The sequence below is a fragment of the Oryx dammah genome, unplaced genomic scaffold (genome assembly GCF_014754425.2).
Source record: "Oryx dammah isolate SB20612 unplaced genomic scaffold, SCBI_Odam_1.1 HiC_scaffold_5, whole genome shotgun sequence".
In the NCBI taxonomy this organism is placed as follows: Eukaryota; Metazoa; Chordata; class Mammalia; order Artiodactyla; family Bovidae; genus Oryx; species Oryx dammah.
The window spans coordinates 79,346,080-79,365,884 of NW_024070189.1; the positions used below are offsets into that span (position 1 = coordinate 79,346,080).

At 35.7% G+C, this 19,805-nt stretch overlaps 2 protein-coding genes across 5 annotated transcripts in view; one reads left to right on the forward strand and one right to left on the reverse strand.

Moving 5' to 3' along the window:
- Positions 1-251: 251 nt before the first annotated feature.
- CEP120 (centrosomal protein 120) overlaps positions 252-19,805 on the reverse strand; it is a 70,116-nt gene continuing 50,562 nt past the window's right edge. For all 4 annotated transcript variants that reach the window (XM_040241717.1, XM_040241718.1, XM_040241720.1 and 1 more), the window contains 3 exons: positions 14,535-14,633; positions 5,093-5,238; positions 252-2,007 (listed from right to left, as the gene is read on the reverse strand). In XM_040241717.1, coding sequence (XP_040097651.1) covers positions 1,773-2,007; positions 5,093-5,238; positions 14,535-14,633 — 480 coding nt within the window. In that variant the 3' untranslated portion in view covers positions 252-1,772. The remainder of the gene's footprint in view (positions 2,008-5,092; positions 5,239-14,534; positions 14,634-19,805) is intronic.
- On the forward strand, positions 14,947-18,989 carry LOC120864693 (ER membrane protein complex subunit 5-like). The gene has a single exon (XM_040241722.1). It carries the CDS (start codon positions 16,425-16,427, stop codon positions 16,920-16,922), a length of 498 nt encoding a protein of 165 aa, XP_040097656.1. The 5' UTR covers positions 14,947-16,424; the 3' UTR covers positions 16,923-18,989.

The window sequence follows — 19,805 nt, forward strand, 5'->3', positions numbered from 1 at the left end:
CCGATGACAAGCTAGTAAAGCAATCAGTATAAACACATTAAATGTCACTGACAAATGAAATGTCTGTTGCTGAAGGACCACAGAAAGGTGTTAAAATTTCAGACTCACCCAATCAATTTTAGAACATATAAAGGTATCTGCAATGTAAACATTTAAATACCAAAAATACAAAGTTACTTGATACAGGAAGTGACAAGCACTAGCCCAATTTATTTAACAAAAAAGTAATAGACTGCTCAGAAACTCAAAGATGTATACAATTATGATTTTTATTTGATAAAATACATAGCCAAAAGATTAGAGAAGGCAAACCACACATCCATTTTAGAACTGTCCCTTTTGTTTCTTTAAATCTAAGGCCCCCTCTAGTGTTTGAAAACATCACATGTAGCACACAAGGCAGCTGAAGGCACAGTCACAATATTTTACCCGAGACCTTCCCAAACAAAAAGAATACTTCTTTTCATGTGGCACAAAAATCAATGAGAGAAAATGTTTAGCCATAATTAATATTTCACATTCTGTCTATAATTCTCATATTCATTATTCTCTCATTCAGTAATTTCTGTATTTACTGTTGGGTTGTTTTGGGATTAACACTTGGTAATAAGGGGAAAAAAGGAAAATATAAAGCATGGAGGGACTTTAATTTCCCAAACAAGAAATACACCTCCTTGAAAACAACAGAAAATAGCCTATTCTGCTTTTGTGGACGTTATCAGTAAATAGTATATACTTCCTAAAGTATATACTTAAATTTATTATATTTGGGAATAAGAAATTTTTAACTACATCTATTGTAAAGCTGACCTAATCTGTGAATCTGCTAATTAAACCTTTTCAGTACCTGGTAAAAGGAAGTGGAAAGTGTTGCTCTGAGGGCAAATGTTTGCTCTGAACAATTTTACATAAAGGAATCCTTAAAAATTTATATGGACATGGCACTACACCAATACGATGACTTAGTCTCATGTACTTTTGTAAAAGATTGATTAAAACTAGGGAAAATCAAAAATAGGTTTCCACTATACTTTCTTAGCTGAAGCGTTTATGCGTCTGCTTTCATGCTTTATTACAGAGGGTTTATGTTAACAACTAGTATTACTATTACTGGACAATGAAATCTCTTTCCAACAAAAGAAAACAATGCAATCTTGAGCAGGAGACTGACAGAGAAGACTTATTAAGCTATTACTTCATATTCTTAAAAGCTTGAAAATTTAATAGCTATTGAAACACGTTTAATCTGTACTAACTTTATTTTAAACAAATGACTAATTTGTCACTCCATAGATCACATATGACTTCTCTGCAAATGTTTCAAGTTAAAAAAAGGTAATCTAAAGTGAATTAAATAAAACTAGTTGGATTTTAAGTGGTATCAACTTTTAAGATATCTCCTCAAACGAACAGCATTTTTAAAGTGCAACATACATTCTTTTGGCTCAACATAAAAAATTACATAACTGGAAATTAGTATAGTCATTTCTCTGAGAACAAATTTAGAGAAAAGCTGTTTTGAAAGTTAGCCATGAAACGATAAACACTGACATCTGTAAAAAATGAGTATATAAAATACAATTCTACATAAACCAGGGTGGGAGAGGTAGCACACAGCAAATAAAACCAAATAAATACTATACAATAACGTACAAAATTCTGCTTATAAAAAATTGAAAACTGCGTTTTAAAACAGCCATTTCCCTTTTTTTTGAGGGTTTTACAATTAAAATTTAGACCCGGAGTCTCAGGCAAAGTTTTTCAAAATGTTACTAGTTACTGGCATTGTTTTTTGCCAAAACCTCTCTGATCTGTCGGTCAAGTTCACTTATTATTCGATCCTCGTGATTATACACACCCGTCCTCATTAAAGTATCCCTTTCTTCTATTAGGCGAGTCAAATAATCATCCAAACCTTCTTCCAATGCACTGACATGGGGGCCATCCATTTTTCCACTCGCAATCTCTCTGGAATCTGGGTACTGTTTTTGTTCTTGTTGCCTTAACCTGAGAAGTCAAGAACATAGACCACTCGAGCAGGCTACACACACTGTTCTGGTTTTTAGTTAATACCGCCACTTAACAACAAAATGATTCAATGGTAAAATACACTTTCAGTAATATTTTCAGGAAGAAAACAAAAACCTACTTGGCTAGCTAGAGTTAGCACACTTATAAAAGACAGTTTTAAAAACCAATACTTGCATAAAATACATGAAATTTTGGGAATATGCAGGAAAAAAATCATCATCTTAACCAGAGGTAAGCAATCTAAGTAATTTTCTATATCTCTTCTCAATTAAAAAATGCATGCATTTTAAACAGTTTTCTAAAAAGCAATTGAATATATGTAATTCTGTACAATTATCAATATATTTTCACTATTAATATAAAGAATATTTTCCTATATTATTATTATTGATATCTAGGTTGTTATTAAACCCTTGTTATTGTTTCTTGAACATAATTTTCTTCTAACTTTATCCCACAAATATTTACTCATACCAAAAGGTGCTAGGTTTGGGGGATACTGTGTCAAATCAAGAAAAGTTTCTGTTATTATGGAGCTTATATAAATATTATTTGTAGAAAGTGGTATTCTATAGATGTGAATGCTTGAATCTAGGGTGTGCACCTTTTAAGAGTTTGTATGGATAGCTTCAAGTTATGTTTATGATGATCTTATCTAAAAGATGAAGAAAGAGCAGGTGCCACCCTGGGATCTGGGTATTTCCAATGGGATATTATCAATCACATTACCTTGAAAATGGGGAGTATACCTGGCATTACTATCACTTAGTATACTAAGTTAGTTTGGACATGGAGTAGGTTTTAATTTGATTTGGAATCTACAACTAAGATACAACTTCATACTTCTCTAAGTAACTAGCTACAAAAATATTTTAATTTGCAACTACTCCTGACTTTTGCCTTTATAAAGAAGATAAAAACAGTTGAATCGAAGTCCCTGCTTCTAGACAGCCTTCACAGTAAGTAAGCCAATGAGAACCAGTTCTGAAATTACGTATGGTATGGGGGAGAGAAGAGCCAGGAAGAGTTCTGCCGGACGCCAGAAAGGGTGCAGGATCAGTGGTAGCACACAGTTTTGTTTGTTCATATGACTCTTTGAAACCTGAACTGACTCCTAAGATCCCTCACAAAAGAATAAGAAACTGAGGTGTACAGTCCAAACAGGACACCAAATACCTCCATCTGTTCTAAGAAAGAAAATAAAAAATAGGGCCCTGTGCTTTGGGACTCGGGAGGAAATCAAGTGATTAACGGGACACTGGTAAAATGGAGCGATACATGGGGAAGATTAATAGTAAGATTTAATTTCATATGACCTACACATATGACAGGAACACAGCTATCTTCATTTAAATCACCAAAATAGTACTGAGCAGAGAGTAGTGGCTTAATATGTATTTGCTAAACTGCTATATACCATAGCAAAATTTTGGAAGCAAGGGGCATCTTAAAATTAATTCGTAACATCTTCCAGATCTGTGACACTGTTGACACCAAATAAGTATTTGCTGAATTAAGAGACTAACAGAGTGAACTGAGCCCTGTAGCATGCACTAAAGACCTTGACCTTTTTCCAACTGATATTTATACATTAATATTCTATTCTAAATGCATTTGTGTAATTCAGCTCCAAACCCACCAGATACAGTGACTGAATTTCCCCAGGTTGTGTAGGGATATATCACGGGGTAGTCTGTCAATGCATGTCCTATGTCCTGAACTGTGTCTTCCCCACATTCATATGTTGAATGAATATGAGGCAACCCCCACTGCGATGGTGTCTGGTGATGGAGCCTTTGAAAGAGAATTAGGCTTAGATGAGATCGTGAGCCAGGGGCCATCATGATGCAATTTGTGCACTTCCTACAGGAGACATGGGAGAGCTTGTGAGGACAAGTGGTCAGGCAGTTGTCTAAAAGCTAGGAAGACAGTCCTCACCAGAAACTGTGTTGGTGCTTTGATCTGGAATTTTTAGCCTCCTAAATTTCTGTTGTTTAAGCCAATCTATGGTATTTTGTTATGCCAGCCGAGCTAAGACAGTATGCTTCGCTGCAACAAAATACTAGTCTCCTGATAAACTTTAAAAGTCTTCCCCTACATTCTCCTCCAAAAAGACACTGATTTGTTCTAATATTGCTTCCTAATGATTACTTTTCTAACACGAAATACTTAAAATAGTAACTAAGAGTACCATACCGTGACACTACAGAGAAGCCCAGTGTTGCACAGTAGTTACAAATACAACCTCTGGCATCAGATCTGAACTCTGGCCCCCTGACTTACTAGCTGCGTGACCTCAGAAAGTGAAGTGAAGTCCCTCAGTTGTGTCCAACTCTTTGCAACCCTGTGGACCGTAGCCTACAAGGCTCCTCAATCCACGGAATTCTTCAGGCAAGAATACTGGAGTGGGTTGCCATTTCCTTCTCCAGGGGATCTTCTCGACCCAGGGATTGAACCTGGGTCTCCCGCATTACAGGCAGACGCTTTACTACCTTGAAGGGGTACTTAAATCTCTTTAAAACTCAGTTTCCTCATCTCCAAATGGGATTAATTATCTTCCTCAAAAAGTTGCTTTGCAGAGTTAAAAAAAAAAACAGTGGAGATAGGCATATGAGATATTTAAAATAGCTGCTGATACACAATAAGGGCAATAATTAAGAGCTAATCTATTATTTATATAAATAATATAACAATATTTGAAATTTGTTATACTTTATATAATTAAATTTATTATCAATTACCTTAAAATAGTTGCAATAAATCTGAAATAGTCACACAGGAATAAAATTTAAAGTACTAATGCTATGGAAACAAAAAAGCTAAACAGAGCTACATTCATGGCAAAAAAAAAAATGTGAGAGTAATGGTCTTTGGCAAAGATTTTCTATTATATAACTTAGCTACACTTTAGAAATGATGTCCCTTATTCTTAGACTTGATGTTGTACTCTCCCTGGACCAATGAATAAATAAAAAGTTGTACTATTTGAACTTGAGTTGTACTGTTTGAACTTGAGTTCCATATTACTATGGAAAAGAAAGTAATTTTTTAATCATTATACCTGTTCAGTTCATTTCTTATATCCAACAATTCTTGTCTCTCGGTTTTTACTGTATCTTTTTCCTCAGCGGCCAGGTAACGTAGTCTCATCTGTTCCAATTCTTCCTGCTGTTTTTTAAGACGAGCCATTTGACTTTCTTGCTCTCGCTTGAAAGAAACAAGCCAGATCTCTAATGTTAGGAATACATGTACTTATATGACTTTGATTTGTGATTATAACCCTCCTTGACTGTACCCATGAAATAGCCATACACTGCAGATTCTGGAGACACATATTATCTAGAAATGTCCATGTTCTCTTTACAAACTTTTCCATGGCTTCCCTTCCTGTTATAAGCCATAACCACTCATGTTCCAATCAGTGACTGAGGTTAGCTGAATATAAGATAACAGAAGTTAAGGGCAAGAAAGAGTCTGCTGTCAACACAGTAAGTTGCCACAAGAGCAATGGTAAGAGTAGCATCTAAGAAATGGTTAATTATATAAAATTATATATGAAATTACAATTATAAAGGAATGATAAAGTATACAAAGTAATTATATAAAATACAAATTATACAGTTACCAAGAAAAATTCAATAACTGCCCCTGTACTAGTAAGTAATTTCACTCCTATCTCAAGAAATAATATGCTTTCCACTCTTCAGACTCACAAAAAATCTATGCACATAAAACTTCTTTTATATAAATGTGTAACATTCCACAGAATGGATATTCCATGATTTAGTCAACCACTCTCTCAGTAACAGACATTTTGGAATGCTGCAGTAAGACATCCTGTCATCTTAACATAGTGATCACATGAACCTTCCTACATTGTTACTATGAACGGGTACTGACTTTCTGCATTTTTGATAAGAGCATTTGATTTCTTCATTTTCTAAGGTGACAGTCAACGTCCCCTTTGTTTAATAAAAAAATTTAGTTGTGCTACTTACAAGCTTTATGTGTATGTTCATGAGATTGACCAATTAGTATGATTATAATAACATCCTTGTCAGATTTTAGAATGCAGATAATGGTGGTCTCACTGGTTTTAAGTGAGAATCATTCTCTATTCCTAGTTTCTGAAACAGTCTGTGCAATGCAATAGGAACAGCGCTGAATCTGTAGCTTGCTTTGGGAGTATTGTCATTTTCACAGTATGTTTCTTCCAAGCCAAGAACATGGTACATCTTTCCATCTGTTTGTGTCATCTTTGATTTCTTTCATTCTTTTACACTGATGAAAAGTACTAATTTTCAGAGTATAGGTCTTTTGCCTCCTTAAGTAGGTTTATTTCTAGGTATTTTATTCTTTCTGATGCAATGTTAAATGGGACTGTTTCCTTAATTTCTTTTTCTTATCTTTCATTGTTAGTGTATAGGAATGCAACAGATTTATGTGTATTAATTTTTTAGCCTGCAACTTTACCAAATTCATTGAGTTCTAGTTGTTTGACTATTTTAATTTAAAAAAGAACCTCAGTAGAGTTCCCAATGGAAAGATGGCTATTTATAAACTAGGAAGTGGATCCTTTCCAGACAGAGAACCTGTGTGTACACTCTGATCTCAGACTTCAGCCTCCAGAAATGTGAGAAACAAATTTCTGTTGTTTATAAGCCATCCAGCCTGTGCTGTTTTGTTACAGCAGCCCAAACAGACTAGCAGTTACACAAAAGGTAACCAGTTCCATAAACCGATCCTGTGTGTCACATGTTCTATGCTGCATTTTCTATCCTTTCTCTTCCAGTTTGGATACTTTTTATTGGTTTATCTTCAGCTCACATATCCTTGGTTCTGCTATTAATTCATCTACTGAATTTACAATTCCACTGTAAAACTTTTCAGTTCCAGGATGTGTACATGACTGAAAAGGTTCCACTTCTCTAATACATTTCTCTATCATATCACTTATTTTCTGGTAGTTATTTCTAGCTTTCTGTCTGGTGATTGCAAAATCTGTTGATTTCTACTGAGCAAAAAACAAAGACATTCTACATTCAAGTCTAATAAAAGATGTGCAAAGTCAATCAGGGAAATAAATAAGTAAACCATTGAGTGAGACCACTTCACACCCATGAAACTGGAAAAAATTTATACATCTGATAACAGCCAAGTGTTCGACATGGTGTGAAGAATAACAATTATACACCCCTCTTGGGAACTGCAGGTTTGTACAACCTCTTCAGAAAGTAATTTGGCAACATTTAGTGAAGCAGAAATGAGCAAACTCTACTACCCAGAAGTTCTACTTTTAGACAGAAACAGAAATGCTCACATGTAAAAAGTTTTTCAGTGTTGTCTTACTATATGTTTAAGTTGTGTGACCCAGTAAAAATAAAATCAGGCTACTACATCAAAATAGTTAAATTGCAGAAAACCACTTTGAATCACACTAGGCAGTCACAGAATGATTCGGAGTATTTCCATGTATATAAAGTTTAAAGACATGCAAAAGTAAATAGTATTATTTACCAATATTTTTAGTATAAAAAATAGCAAAGGAATAATAAATACCAAAGTCAGCAAAGCAGTTACCTGTGAAGAGGATGCAGGTGAGAAAAGGCACACAGCACTGATAATGCTGCTTCTTAAACTAGAAGGTGGGGGTTGAGGAGCCTAAGAATCTTCTTTGATTCCCTTTTTGGAACATATAACGTGTTTCATTTCAAAAGTAATTATTAAGAAAATAAAGGAAAAGAAATCCAGACAACACAGTGGATTGTTATATCTGGCTGAAGAGGTGATTAGGTTACTAGTGACTTTATTCTTGTATGTTATGCTGCAAAAAATTTGGACTTTTTTTTTCTTTTACAGTGGGCAGATATAATTGCAAACGGGGGGTGGGGGGGGCAATGACTTAATTTTAGGTTACTCTGTGAAACTGTAACATGATGAAACTTGAAACACTTTAATTCTAAACCATAGGGAAGCCTTTACAGGCTCTCAAGTTTTAATCCAGTGTGCAGCATTAGCAACAGCCACGCACGCACACACAAGCTGGAGGTCCGAGGAGAGCTCCTCTGCCGCCAGGTGCTGTGGGTGAAAGGCTCCTCAATCAAGTGAGTATAAGCTTTATTTTGCCTCGGCTGCCTATAAATCCAGAGAGGAGATGTAAACACACATACACTAGACTAAACAGCGGCTAAAACGTGGCCACTACTTACTCTCCCACTCACACATACCATGGAAGTCTGTGGGAAAAAACTTACAACTAAACTAAGGAACTCAAGTCAAGTTTTCTGAAAATAACCCAGAGCTGACAAGTCAGTAGGAGGGCCTGGATGGTTTCAAGACACAGTTTTTAACCAAGACTTGGACCTCCAACTGTTTTCTTAAACAAAGATTTACATCCCATCCTTGGCTAAATTACTTATAAATTAATCAAATTAATTACTCTGAGTGGATAAGCAGGAGGCTGGACAAGATAGTGCTGATGTCAGCCAGTGAAGTCTGTGTTGTTTTAACTAAATATATCAGCTCAGTTTTAAACAGATCTACTGTGCACAAATATGGTAAGGGGCCCACGACCTACCCAAATCTTAGTTCTGTTTCCTGTCCTGCGAACAAACATACCTAGTTTTAATGTATCAGACATGATGAAAATGTTAAATTGCCCAGAACAACAAATTCATATCTCTTAACGATGATTCATTTCTTTTTAAAAAGTAGTGGCTATTATTCTTCCTCTGTAACTATATTCTAATGTGTCAAGAAATGTTTTTAAGTAAATATGGTACTTAGGACACAGTAAAGTAACAATCTTAGAATTGGGAAGGAGGGGGGGAAGAAACTAAATTACCCCTTAAGTGTCTGACAACTATAACTCTTCAAAGTCAGTGTTATATATCATACCAAAGATAGCAAATCCAGAATGTATGGGTATCATTTCCTTGTCTTCTAAGTTAGGACCCATTTTATGTTACACTTATTTATATTTTACAGCTGTTGCCTACCCAGTTACCCAAGAACAAAAAGTTTACAAGATGAAAAAACACAGGCTTTTATACTTATGAATCAGAAGAAAAGATTTTTTTTTTCTAAATAACTGGAAGATTATGATTTTTTAAATTCACCAATTGACTATACGAGGTCACCTTTGAGTAATGGAAATCTCTGTTTAAACATTCTTCTGGCAATAGGCACCAAGCATTAGGTCTTATTTCCAAGCTTTACCAGCTGGGTTTTGTCATTAACATTTATTAACAATCTAAGATATGGCTTTCGCCGTCTAATCCGCACTACACAAATGTTTTGTACTGCCCTCCAGAGGATTTTGCTGTGACAAATTACTGGCAGAGATTATAGCCCCGTGGCTATCCACCAGAGGCAATGTAAAATTAACATGGTACTAATCCAATTTAAACAAGAAGTTGCACAAACAATCCTCTGAACAAAAGCAGATAGAGGATTCCAATTTTATATTCAAACACAATGTGTTTTTAATAAAAAGTTTTAGGAAAAAAAACTGAAGTAATTTTCACACATATAAATTGTGCCTATTTGATGAAGTAATTAATTTTAATCTTCCAAGAACAGTTGGTGGCAGAGCACAATTCCCTATGGCAATCCCAAGGTCTATTACATTTTTTAAGTGCTGCATCTCTCAAATGTGGCCTGTAGAACATCAGCAATTCCTAGTGACCCTGAAATTCGTTTACAGTGTTGTTTCTAAAGCAGAAAGTCTGCGGGATAAGGAATAGAAGTGGCCTGCAATGAAGCTTACTGCACTCAAAGAATTTGAGACTATTTTCTTTCATGAAGCAGACGTCTGGAGTTGAATCAGTAATTTAACACTGTTTTCCCTTTAATTCACTTATAGAAACTTAAAAGATGCATCTGAACTTTTCTGATGTCTTCTGTTATTAGGTACAAATAGCTAAAATTACTATGCTAATGGTTTTTAGGCAAGAGGGTAGGAAAAAACATAGGAAAAAAGGGTAAATAGAAAACAAGGAATTAAAGGACAAACCCAGAAGAGAGCAAAAGTATATGAAAATGTGTATGTTAGAAGGAAAGGGGGTGCTTGGGTGGGAGCATTTTTAATTGAACCTTTTTTTAGAGTCAGTTTCAGTTCATGTTTATATTCAAAACATTATTTTTTACATTTTAAAAACTACCTCAAACAATGTGAAAACAATATCATCCATCAATATACACATATGAACATAACTTAAAAATCAATTTAGTCATTGTTCTTGCATGGGTATTTCTTAGCAAGAAACGTGACAATTATAATGAAATTATGCTCTGATAATTCCTAATTTCTCCAGAAGAAACACCCTAATCAACAGCTAACAGGTTTCCATCTTTTCATTACTGATTTTGGTAAGGCCTTCTAAGTATTTACCACTGCATTAGTCTCTTATCCTTCATAAGCTGCATAAACTTCTTCAGGGGTAGGCGTGGTCTTCCACTTCTTTCCTACCTGCTCTTTATCTGCTATTTTTTATTTTTACCAATTTCTAACTATTTTTAAAATGATGAGCTCTAGTAGTTTTCTGGTAGCACCCTTAGGATTTTCTATGTGTCATATCATGTCAACTGCACAGTGACAGTTTCACTTTTTTTCCAATTTGGATTTCTTTTTCTCATACTGATATTAGAAACGTTGGTTTTGAACCATTTCTCCTTTAGCTTTGAATGACAAAATGAATGACACGGTCCTCTTGTCTGTCTAATACTTATTTTCTATTAGTTTCGCTAATTTCATTTGCATTTCTTAACAAGAATATGGCGGGGTGGTTAAGTATCAGCCCTCCCAGCTGAACTTTCCTGTGGAAGAGAACTGCTATCTCTTCCAGAACTGAGCATCCTCCACTGTTCAAGGCACACAGTAGGCTCCTGATAAGTACATGCTAATGAAAGAATGAACAAATAAAACAACTCTAGATGTTTCTCCAGACTTAACGCACCCCCACCTCTTTGCACCTGCTGACTGACACTACTGCGTATCTGCACAATTAGCCCTCAGGTAGTAGGTTTTTCTCCCTTCTGTCCGTTTCTACTGAATATCTACCTTACGACTACCATCCAAAGTACTATTCTTACTCAAACTATATCGAACCCCACTTCCCTACAGCTATTATATATCCGCTCAGTCGTGTCCGACTCTTTGCGACCCCATGAATCGCAGCACACCAGGCCTCCCTGTCCATCACCAACTCCCGGAGTTCACTCAGACTCATGTCCATCGAGTCCGTGATGCCATCCAGCTATTATATATAGCAACATCTTATTTTCTAGACTTAATTTTCAAATTTTTGTTGCTGCCATTATCTTTCAGCTAGTCAGTCACAAATCTTTCTAATATTTGTTCTGTTCATCAATATATGGAGCTACCATCTCACTAGGTCCCCACCCACTGAAACCAAGAACACTACACTATTGTGTAGTGACACAGGAGCGTTATGGCTCATGTTCTTTTAACAAGTTACAATTTATTGAGCATATACAAAGTACCAAACACTACTAATGCTTTATAGACCACTCCAGTACCAAACACTACTAATGCTTTACAGACCACTCCGTAATTCTCAGACAACCTTGAGGAAAGATTTTTCATTGTACAAATAAGGGAACTAATCAGAGAAATCAAATTGCCCAAGTCACAGAGTTATCAACAGCCACGATTCAGTTTGGCTCTCTTGACACCAAGGCCATGTTCTAAACTACTGTGTATGCTGCCTCTGATAGAAGTTGTATTCTGTTATTTTAATAGCCACTCTCATCACATTATTTCCTTAGTCCCAGTTCCATAGGGATTCTTCCCTGTGGAACTAAAGGGAACTTCAATGTCTTGGCACCATGACTTTATATTAGCTTCTTCTCTTTCAAAGTCACTTTAATTTTTCATTTCCAGAGCTGGTCTCTCTAACAGTCAACGATGGCATTTTCCTTGCTTATCATAAGCCAAATCATTACTTCTTCTGCTTCAGTACTCAGGCAGAGATCCCTAATGTCTTCCACGGCTCACTCTGAAATACTTTCCTCATGTGGGTTCTATGAAATTAAGCCGTTAATTTCCTCTCACTGGAAAGAGGAAAGAACATGAGTGTATGCTCAATTATATGATTCTATCCTCACTCTTACCACTTAGTATCTATGTGAGCATGTGCAACTTATCTGTTTCTTTCATCTATAAAATGTAAATAGTACCTGCTATACAAGGGGGATCTTGTTGTTTAGTCACTAAGTTGTGTCCGACTCTTGTGACCCCATGGACTGCAGACTGCCAGGCTCCTCTTATTCGTGGGATTTCCCACTGGAATGGGTTGCTATTTCCTTCTCCTGGTGATCTTCCTGACCCAGGGATTGAACCCACATCTTCTGCATTGGCAGGCAGGATTCTTTACCACTGAGCAAGCAAGGAAGGCCATATTGGATCTTGTTTAGGATGAAATGAAAAGATATGAAGGGCTTAGCACAGTACCTGAGACTTATCAGCTTTCCTTCCTCCTTCTTAACATAAGCATTCTAAGTTCTGTCTACAACATCTTCAGTTATCATCTCAGCAAAGGATTCCTTCATCTGTCCTTAATCTCAAACATCCTCTAGGTATCAGTCCATATTTCTGATTACTGAATTTCTTTCTGTAAGAATTAAAATGTTCAAATCTGCATGTCCTGTCTCCTTCCCATGCCTCAATCAGCTGCTTGTCTTAATAACCATAATTCCACTATTGGAAAACTCTTTCTGGACACTAAGCCTTGAACACTTGACATCATCTTTGACTTTCCACTCTGCATCCGATTAGGTATAGTGTCCTGTACAGAATCTACCAAAATCACATCTTTTAAAATAATCTCTTTGTCACGTTCTCACTGCTACCACTTAAGTTCTAGTCCTTATTTCCTGAAATGACCTTTAAAATGGGACCTCCTCTGTTCTCCATGAAGTCTATGCTTTCTGACTTTTTGCCTCTTTACTATAATCATTCTATTCATTGTATTTACAACACTTCTCCCCCCGCCCAACAACTTCTCTAAACCACAAGCAATTCTCCAGAGGTCCATCTCAAATACCTTATCTTCTATGACGCCGTTTCTAAGTTCTATTCAATAATCGCACTTCCCCTCTTGAGCACTCTGTGCGGTTCTTTCCAGAGCTCTTACTATTAGGCAGTAAATGTCATGGTTTTCTTCCCTATTACTAAATGGCAAGCTCCCTGAGACAAAGACCTATGTTTAACTTGTATCTATAAATTTAGGGCAGTGCCTTGAACACAGGAGGCCCTGGTACTATATATGATTATCCTTAGTCTTGTGAGCATTTATAAAACATATTCACTGTAATATTATTTTATGCTTATAATCTCAATTCATCTACAAGCTATGTTAAGGCAAACTGTGCTATTCTCTTGCAGTCTAGTAAATACTCTTCTATGACACTGGTATGCATTCAGAACAATACCATAAAGATGTTTAATAACATTTGATGGTTTGGGAGACACGTTAAAGAAAAAAGAAAAAATCTAAGAGACCCTATGTACCAAATTTCATTCAGAATTTAAATGGACACATTTAACAAAAGCAAAGCTTAGAATAAACTAACCACTAATTTCAAAATGAAAATCTTGTTCATATTTTATTTGATCTTAATAATTTGAAGAAATTATACCCAAAATTAAAATTATTTTTTCATAAAGCTAACAGCATTTGTCACCCAGTACCAGGAAGGGGAAAAAAAAGTAACAAAGAATCCAGGAAAGTACTATCACTTTTAAATTCTTATAAAATTATGCAGAACTACCCTGTGATTGGAGAAGGCAATGGCACCCCACTCCAGTACTCTTGCCTGGAAAATCCCATGGACAGAGGAGCCTGGTAGGCTGCAGTCCATGGGGTCGCACAGAGTCGGACACGACTGAGCGACTTCACTTTCACTTTTCACTTTCATGCATTGGAGAAGGAAATGGCAACCCACTCCAGTGTTCTTGCCTGGAGAATCCCAGGGACAGGGGAGCCTGGTGGGCTGCCGTCTATGGGGTCGCACAGAGTTGGACACGACTGAAGCGATTTAGCAGCAGCAGCAACCCTGTGATTCCTTTTCTTGATTAAGAAATTACTATGTCTTCCTAGGAAGTAACATTTAAAAATATGTTCTTAAAGTTCTCCCTCCAAAAGGTACTCCCAATAGAAAGAAATTAATACTAGGGAAAAAAGGATGGTAGTTTTATAAGTAGAAGAAATTATTCCCAGTTTTCTGTGGGCTAGAGGATAGTTGCAATTAAGAAGAGAAAAAAAAAAAAAAAAAGACCTAGAAGTTTCAGTTTTTAATTAAGGAAAGGAAGATCTTATATATAATACATTTTTTAAAAAAAGGCCCTAATCTCAAATATAGAACTGGAGACTCAAATATGGACATGTGAACATAACATATTGCCACATATGCAAACTTGTAAAGAATCAAGGGAAAATGACATAAAAATAATAATCCATCATCAGCTATAAACTACATACCTGTTTAAGTCTGGCAAGTTCTTTCAAAGCTCGTCCCCACTGCTGCTTGTAATGCAGTTTAGACTTGGTTGCGGATTCCAACTTTCTTTCAAGTTCAACCTAACAGTGATTAAAATCATATCAAGTGAAACACTATACCACTGTGTACAATCACTGAAAGATAATATATACAAGGAGTCTGGCTTAAGAAAAGAGTTTATATAGCGTAACATACGACATCATCTAAAACTGTTATATAATTTATTATAAATATTATGGCACGTGAACATTTTCTTGTTTAAAATATAGTCGTATTTTTACTGCCTAACAGCCTATACTAAAAGGAACTGAATCAGTCTTAACTTCCAGACAGTTACTATAAATGTATTTAAAACATATAACAAAGATCATAGAGTAAAAAAACACATTTTTTTTTGGTTGTTTTTTTTACAAAAAGCAGTTGTTAGCATTCCAATTTAGCTGACACTCTCAACCTTGAAACCAGATTACTCCTTTTGGAGACCTATCATTATGTGGAATTTTGTCTTACAGTGAAGAGAGCTTGTAGAGATACTTTTATAACTCATTTTGGCAAAAATCACAGAATTCTGAGAACAGTGAACTGTTTTATCAGAAAGCAGTTTAGTAAGAGTACAAAGTCAAAAATATTTTAAGAATGTTAAACCTCAGAAAAACAATGCTCCTAAAAACACTCATCTAACTTTTATTTTCTATTTTTCCTCAAACACATGAAGAGAAACACGAAAGAGATTCAATTTTTTAAATATAGTTATTTATACTTGCAGCAGGCAATCTGTTGTGCATGAACTGGAGCCAACTTGGCTAGGTCTTGGAATGTACTCTCTCAAAGTTTCAAACCAAGTACCAAACAAATTCATGCAGCCAACAGACAGTTTTACTATTGAAGTGATAAGGTGATAATATGGCTGAATTACAGTAACATACTGTTCATCTAAACTGGTGTAGTTTTTGAATATCAATTCTAGTTTTTCCCATATACACAACTCCTAATGTTTTGCAGAAAAATAAAATTGAAGACACTATCCAAATATTCAAACTTCAGAAAACTCAGGAGGAAATCAAATGAAAGGAAAAGTAGATTGCCAAAACCCCTTCACAAAAGACCAGAACGTTCTCTGCAGTAATATATGACTTCACGGAGTCACGGTTTTTGCTGCTTTACAAATCCCTGGAGCTTGGATTTAAATGTGTTGACATTTCACAACTAGACTCATATGTCTTAAGCTGAATAATATTCTGAGATTATCAAATATCTCTTCCACTTATGCCCCCAAAGATTTATTCCTATTACTTAACTGGACATAAAACAACTGTCTAGTATAATTATGTAACAATTGGTAATTTAACAACCAGACATATGTCAGAGGAAAAGAAAAAAAATCTGTTTATAACTGTGAGATACAAGAACAGTATTCAGTTATAAAAGTGATCATGTCCCTAGGTCTTGGAGAAGGTATAGTGTCCTGGACAAGCCCGAGGATGAGGGTTAGGACAACTAGAAAGATAGTTTGTACCCACTAAACTGACTCCATCAGAAAAAGCTGGGTAGGTTACATCTGTTTTGCCATGATTATCAAAATAATTCACATTTGCATTGTTATTCACACTAATTTAAAACACATAATCAAAACATAGAATTTCTTTATTCTTAATAACAAAGTGATAGCTAACAAATCTTAGATGTAAACATCATTTTCCTAATTTATCCCAAACTATCAAATCAGTGATTCCTAACTTTTTTTAATGATACAAATACCTCTGTGATTCTAATGTAATATACACACCCAATTGCCAGAAAAATATACACAACCAAAGTTCTGACACAATTTCAGGGCATTCAAAGACCTCGAGCCCTCTTCGTGGGTAGCGATGAGACTTTACGTCATCTTTCTGCGCTGTGCAGACACCGGCCGGTGGAGGAAGGAACGGCTCTGCCGCTCTTCGCTTTTGTTTGGCTGCTCTTTCGGAGTCATGGCGCCGTCGCTATGGAAGGGGTTAGTGGGCATCGGCCTCTTTACCCTAGCCCACGCAGCCTTTTCCGCTGCGCAGCATCGTTCTTATATGCGATTAACAGAAAAGGAAGATGAATCACTACCAATAGATATAGTTCTTCAGACGCTTCTGGCCTTTGCAGTTACCTGTTATGGTATCGTTCATATTGCAGGGGAGTTTAAAGACATGGATGCCACTTCAGAACTAAAAAATAAGACATTTGACACACTAAGGAATCACCCATCATTTTATGTATTTAATCATCGTGGTCGAGTACTGTTCCGGCCTTCGGATACAACAAATTCTTCAAACCAAGATGCACTGTCCTCTAAGACATCATTGAAGTTACGAAAACTTGAATCACTGCGTCGTTAAGATTTTTACAAATTATAACAACAGGACAGGACACAAAGCTGGAATATTGGAGTTTGGGATACAAAACACTCCCCCATCAGTATTTATATTGATCGCTCAGACCTAATTAAAAAAGGGTTTACAACCCTTACTTGTACACTGTTAATCAAGTCATTAATGCAGTATAAGTTATCTGTGAAATGAGTCTTTGATCTTTCACAGAATTTTTTCATTTAAAACAAATTCACATTTTTTGTAAAAGTCACTGTTTGAACACACTTCTTTGAAAAATGTTGATGGTTTTGTAATTATTTATTTTCTTAGATTTCTTTTGCACTACAGTTTTTAAGATCCTTTTGGAAATAGTGTGACTGGTGCATTTTGCAGCATGAATGGTAGTGAATGGTCTTAAGTTCTTAACAACAAATGGATTTCTCTAAAGAAACCAAAATGGTGACTTATCAGTTTTTCTTATGCCCCCTAAAAAGTGGCTCTGCTTCAGCAGATACTTGCCAGTTTTTAATTTATCCATGACTTCTCACCCTACCCCACTCCCATATACCTCCTAACATCAGCTGTCTTGTTTCATCACTTCTCTGGGGTTCAGTGTGCAGTGAGCAATTTTTGTGTCAGAAATCCCGTCATAACAAATAGCTTTACAGAAGTTGAGTTTGTTAAATCTACCTGTGTTCTCTTCATATTATCTGTAAAAAGATGTCCCTAATTGATTATGTAGTGTAAGAATAGTTGAAGATAGACCAGAAAGACCATCCGTGAATTAATTATCCTGCCTATATAGAACAGTGATCACTGAAGAAAACTGATTAGTTGTTACTAGCCAGTTTAACTTATTCAAAACCTCTGTTATTTTACTGCATACTAAACTAGTGAATTAGTTGGAGAAGGCAATGGCACCCCACTCCAGTACTCTTGCCTGGAAAATCCCATGGACGGAGGAGCCTGGTAGGCTGCAGTCCATGGGGTCGCTAAGAGTCGGACACAACTGGGCAACTTCACTCACTTTTCACTATGAGACTTGAAGAAACCTTTTTTGCACTTAAATTATAAGCCAAGTTACAGACTGAAAATAAAATTCAGCTCAGCACCTAGCATCAATTCAGGACCTTGTGAAGACCAAGCAGACGTTCACTGCTTTTAATGTCCCTATTGCTATCCTTGATATATCCACAACTCCTAATTCTCTACTATTGGCATGGCATTGTCTTTGCCTCCAATCTATTCTCCAGTTCCAATCTGTCATAAGAAACTACAGATTTCTCCCTTGAAATATTTTCCAGTTTTACTTTTTGTATTCTTACTACCATGTCCTAAGTTCAAGCTCATCTCATCTTCTCTTGTCTCCTCAGCCTTTAATGTATTCTATCTACAAATCCTGCAAGCCACTATTACATCAATTTACTCTACTAAAGAATCTACAATAGCTACTATATTGAACCTAAACTCCTCTGCCTAGGCGTTAGAGCACCAAAACACAATTTCCATCCTACTTGTTCAACTTTCTTGGTGTTCAATATGAAATACCAACCAACAGTTTTGTCCCCCTCCATCTCCTAGTCCAAGTTACTTCCTGAACCTATCAATCTTTTTGCTTCATTGCTTACTTAAGGTTCAGCTCAAATTCTACCTCTACATGGAGATGCCTTAAAACTACTATAGTCTGAAAATCAAATGATTTCTTTTTTCTGAGTTGCAAAGAGTTTCTATCACATTCCCTGGTATTTAATTATATACAATCATTTAAGCCTCTCTCAGTTATCTCCCCAATTAGGTTACAAACTCTTTAAAAGTGAGGTCCCTTTCAAAAGGATAACATAGTTTTCCTCTTATTCTTTTCTTTTCTCTCATTTTTCCCTCTGTCTTAAGTCAGGGGTGGGCACACAATAGGAACTCCCCAAATGTTCTTAAATACACCAATTTTAGTTTCTGTAGAACTTCTGTTTTCTTTGTGCCCTACTAAATTATAATGCTTTCCCTATCTTATTTTTTAAAAGTCCAAATTTTAAGCCATATAAAGTCATTTCCTAGCTTAAAGCAAATCAAACTATTTGTTACTTCTTATAAAGGGAATCAAGAAGTGAATTTAGTAAAAATGTTAACTTTAAACCTTAATGTTAACTTATTTGTAGACCATTACAGTGAAAAATGCACTGAAGAGATGAGTAAACAAAAAACAAAAAGCTCTCAATCAGACATAACTAGAAGTTGCAGACTAAATCAGGGACTTCTTCACTTAAGTCTTCCTTTTTGTGCTTTTATGTCTTTACTACTTAAGAAATAAGATTCTGCCCTCTTCTGGCTCCAAAAACACTTACAAAGAATTTTCAAAAGAGCTGAGAAGTCTTATTTTACAAGGTATTTAAAAACAGTGGATGAATTCATTAGGTCTGATATAAAGGCACTTCAATTACACTTTTTTTTTTCCCCCTCAACAAGTTCATGGTACTATTTATACTTGTAATATGTTTGGTGATTTTTATTCTATTGATAGAAATGCAGTTGGAAGAAGGAATTTTAAAAATCACTTACCATTTGTTTCTGTGGTGGATATTATCTAATTTATATTCAGAAAAGATGCATAAGATAATATTTCTGTTCCAATTTTGAGATATTTGATCCTGAATTTCCCCAAGGTAAAAATGGAAATACTTTTGACGCCTACTTAATAGAGCTTGTGAGAATTTATGAGATATTGTCTGAATGCTTCAAAGACCTCTGGTAGGCCACAGAATTCATAATACAAAAACAGAAGTACTTTAAATACTTAGATTAATCAAAAAGGGTGGGAAATGTCCAGCTTGATTCAAATTCAAGGTCACTGGTAAAGAAATGAGAAGGCTGAGAGTGAGGAGACTGTCTAGATATGTAAGAAGCAGAACTTGCAAT

What these genes read in the sequence shown, in the direction of transcription:
- LOC120864693 (XM_040241722.1), top strand. Translation starts at nt 16,425, where the DNA reads ATGAGACTTTACGTCATCTTTCTGCGCTGTGCAGACACCGGCCGGTGG.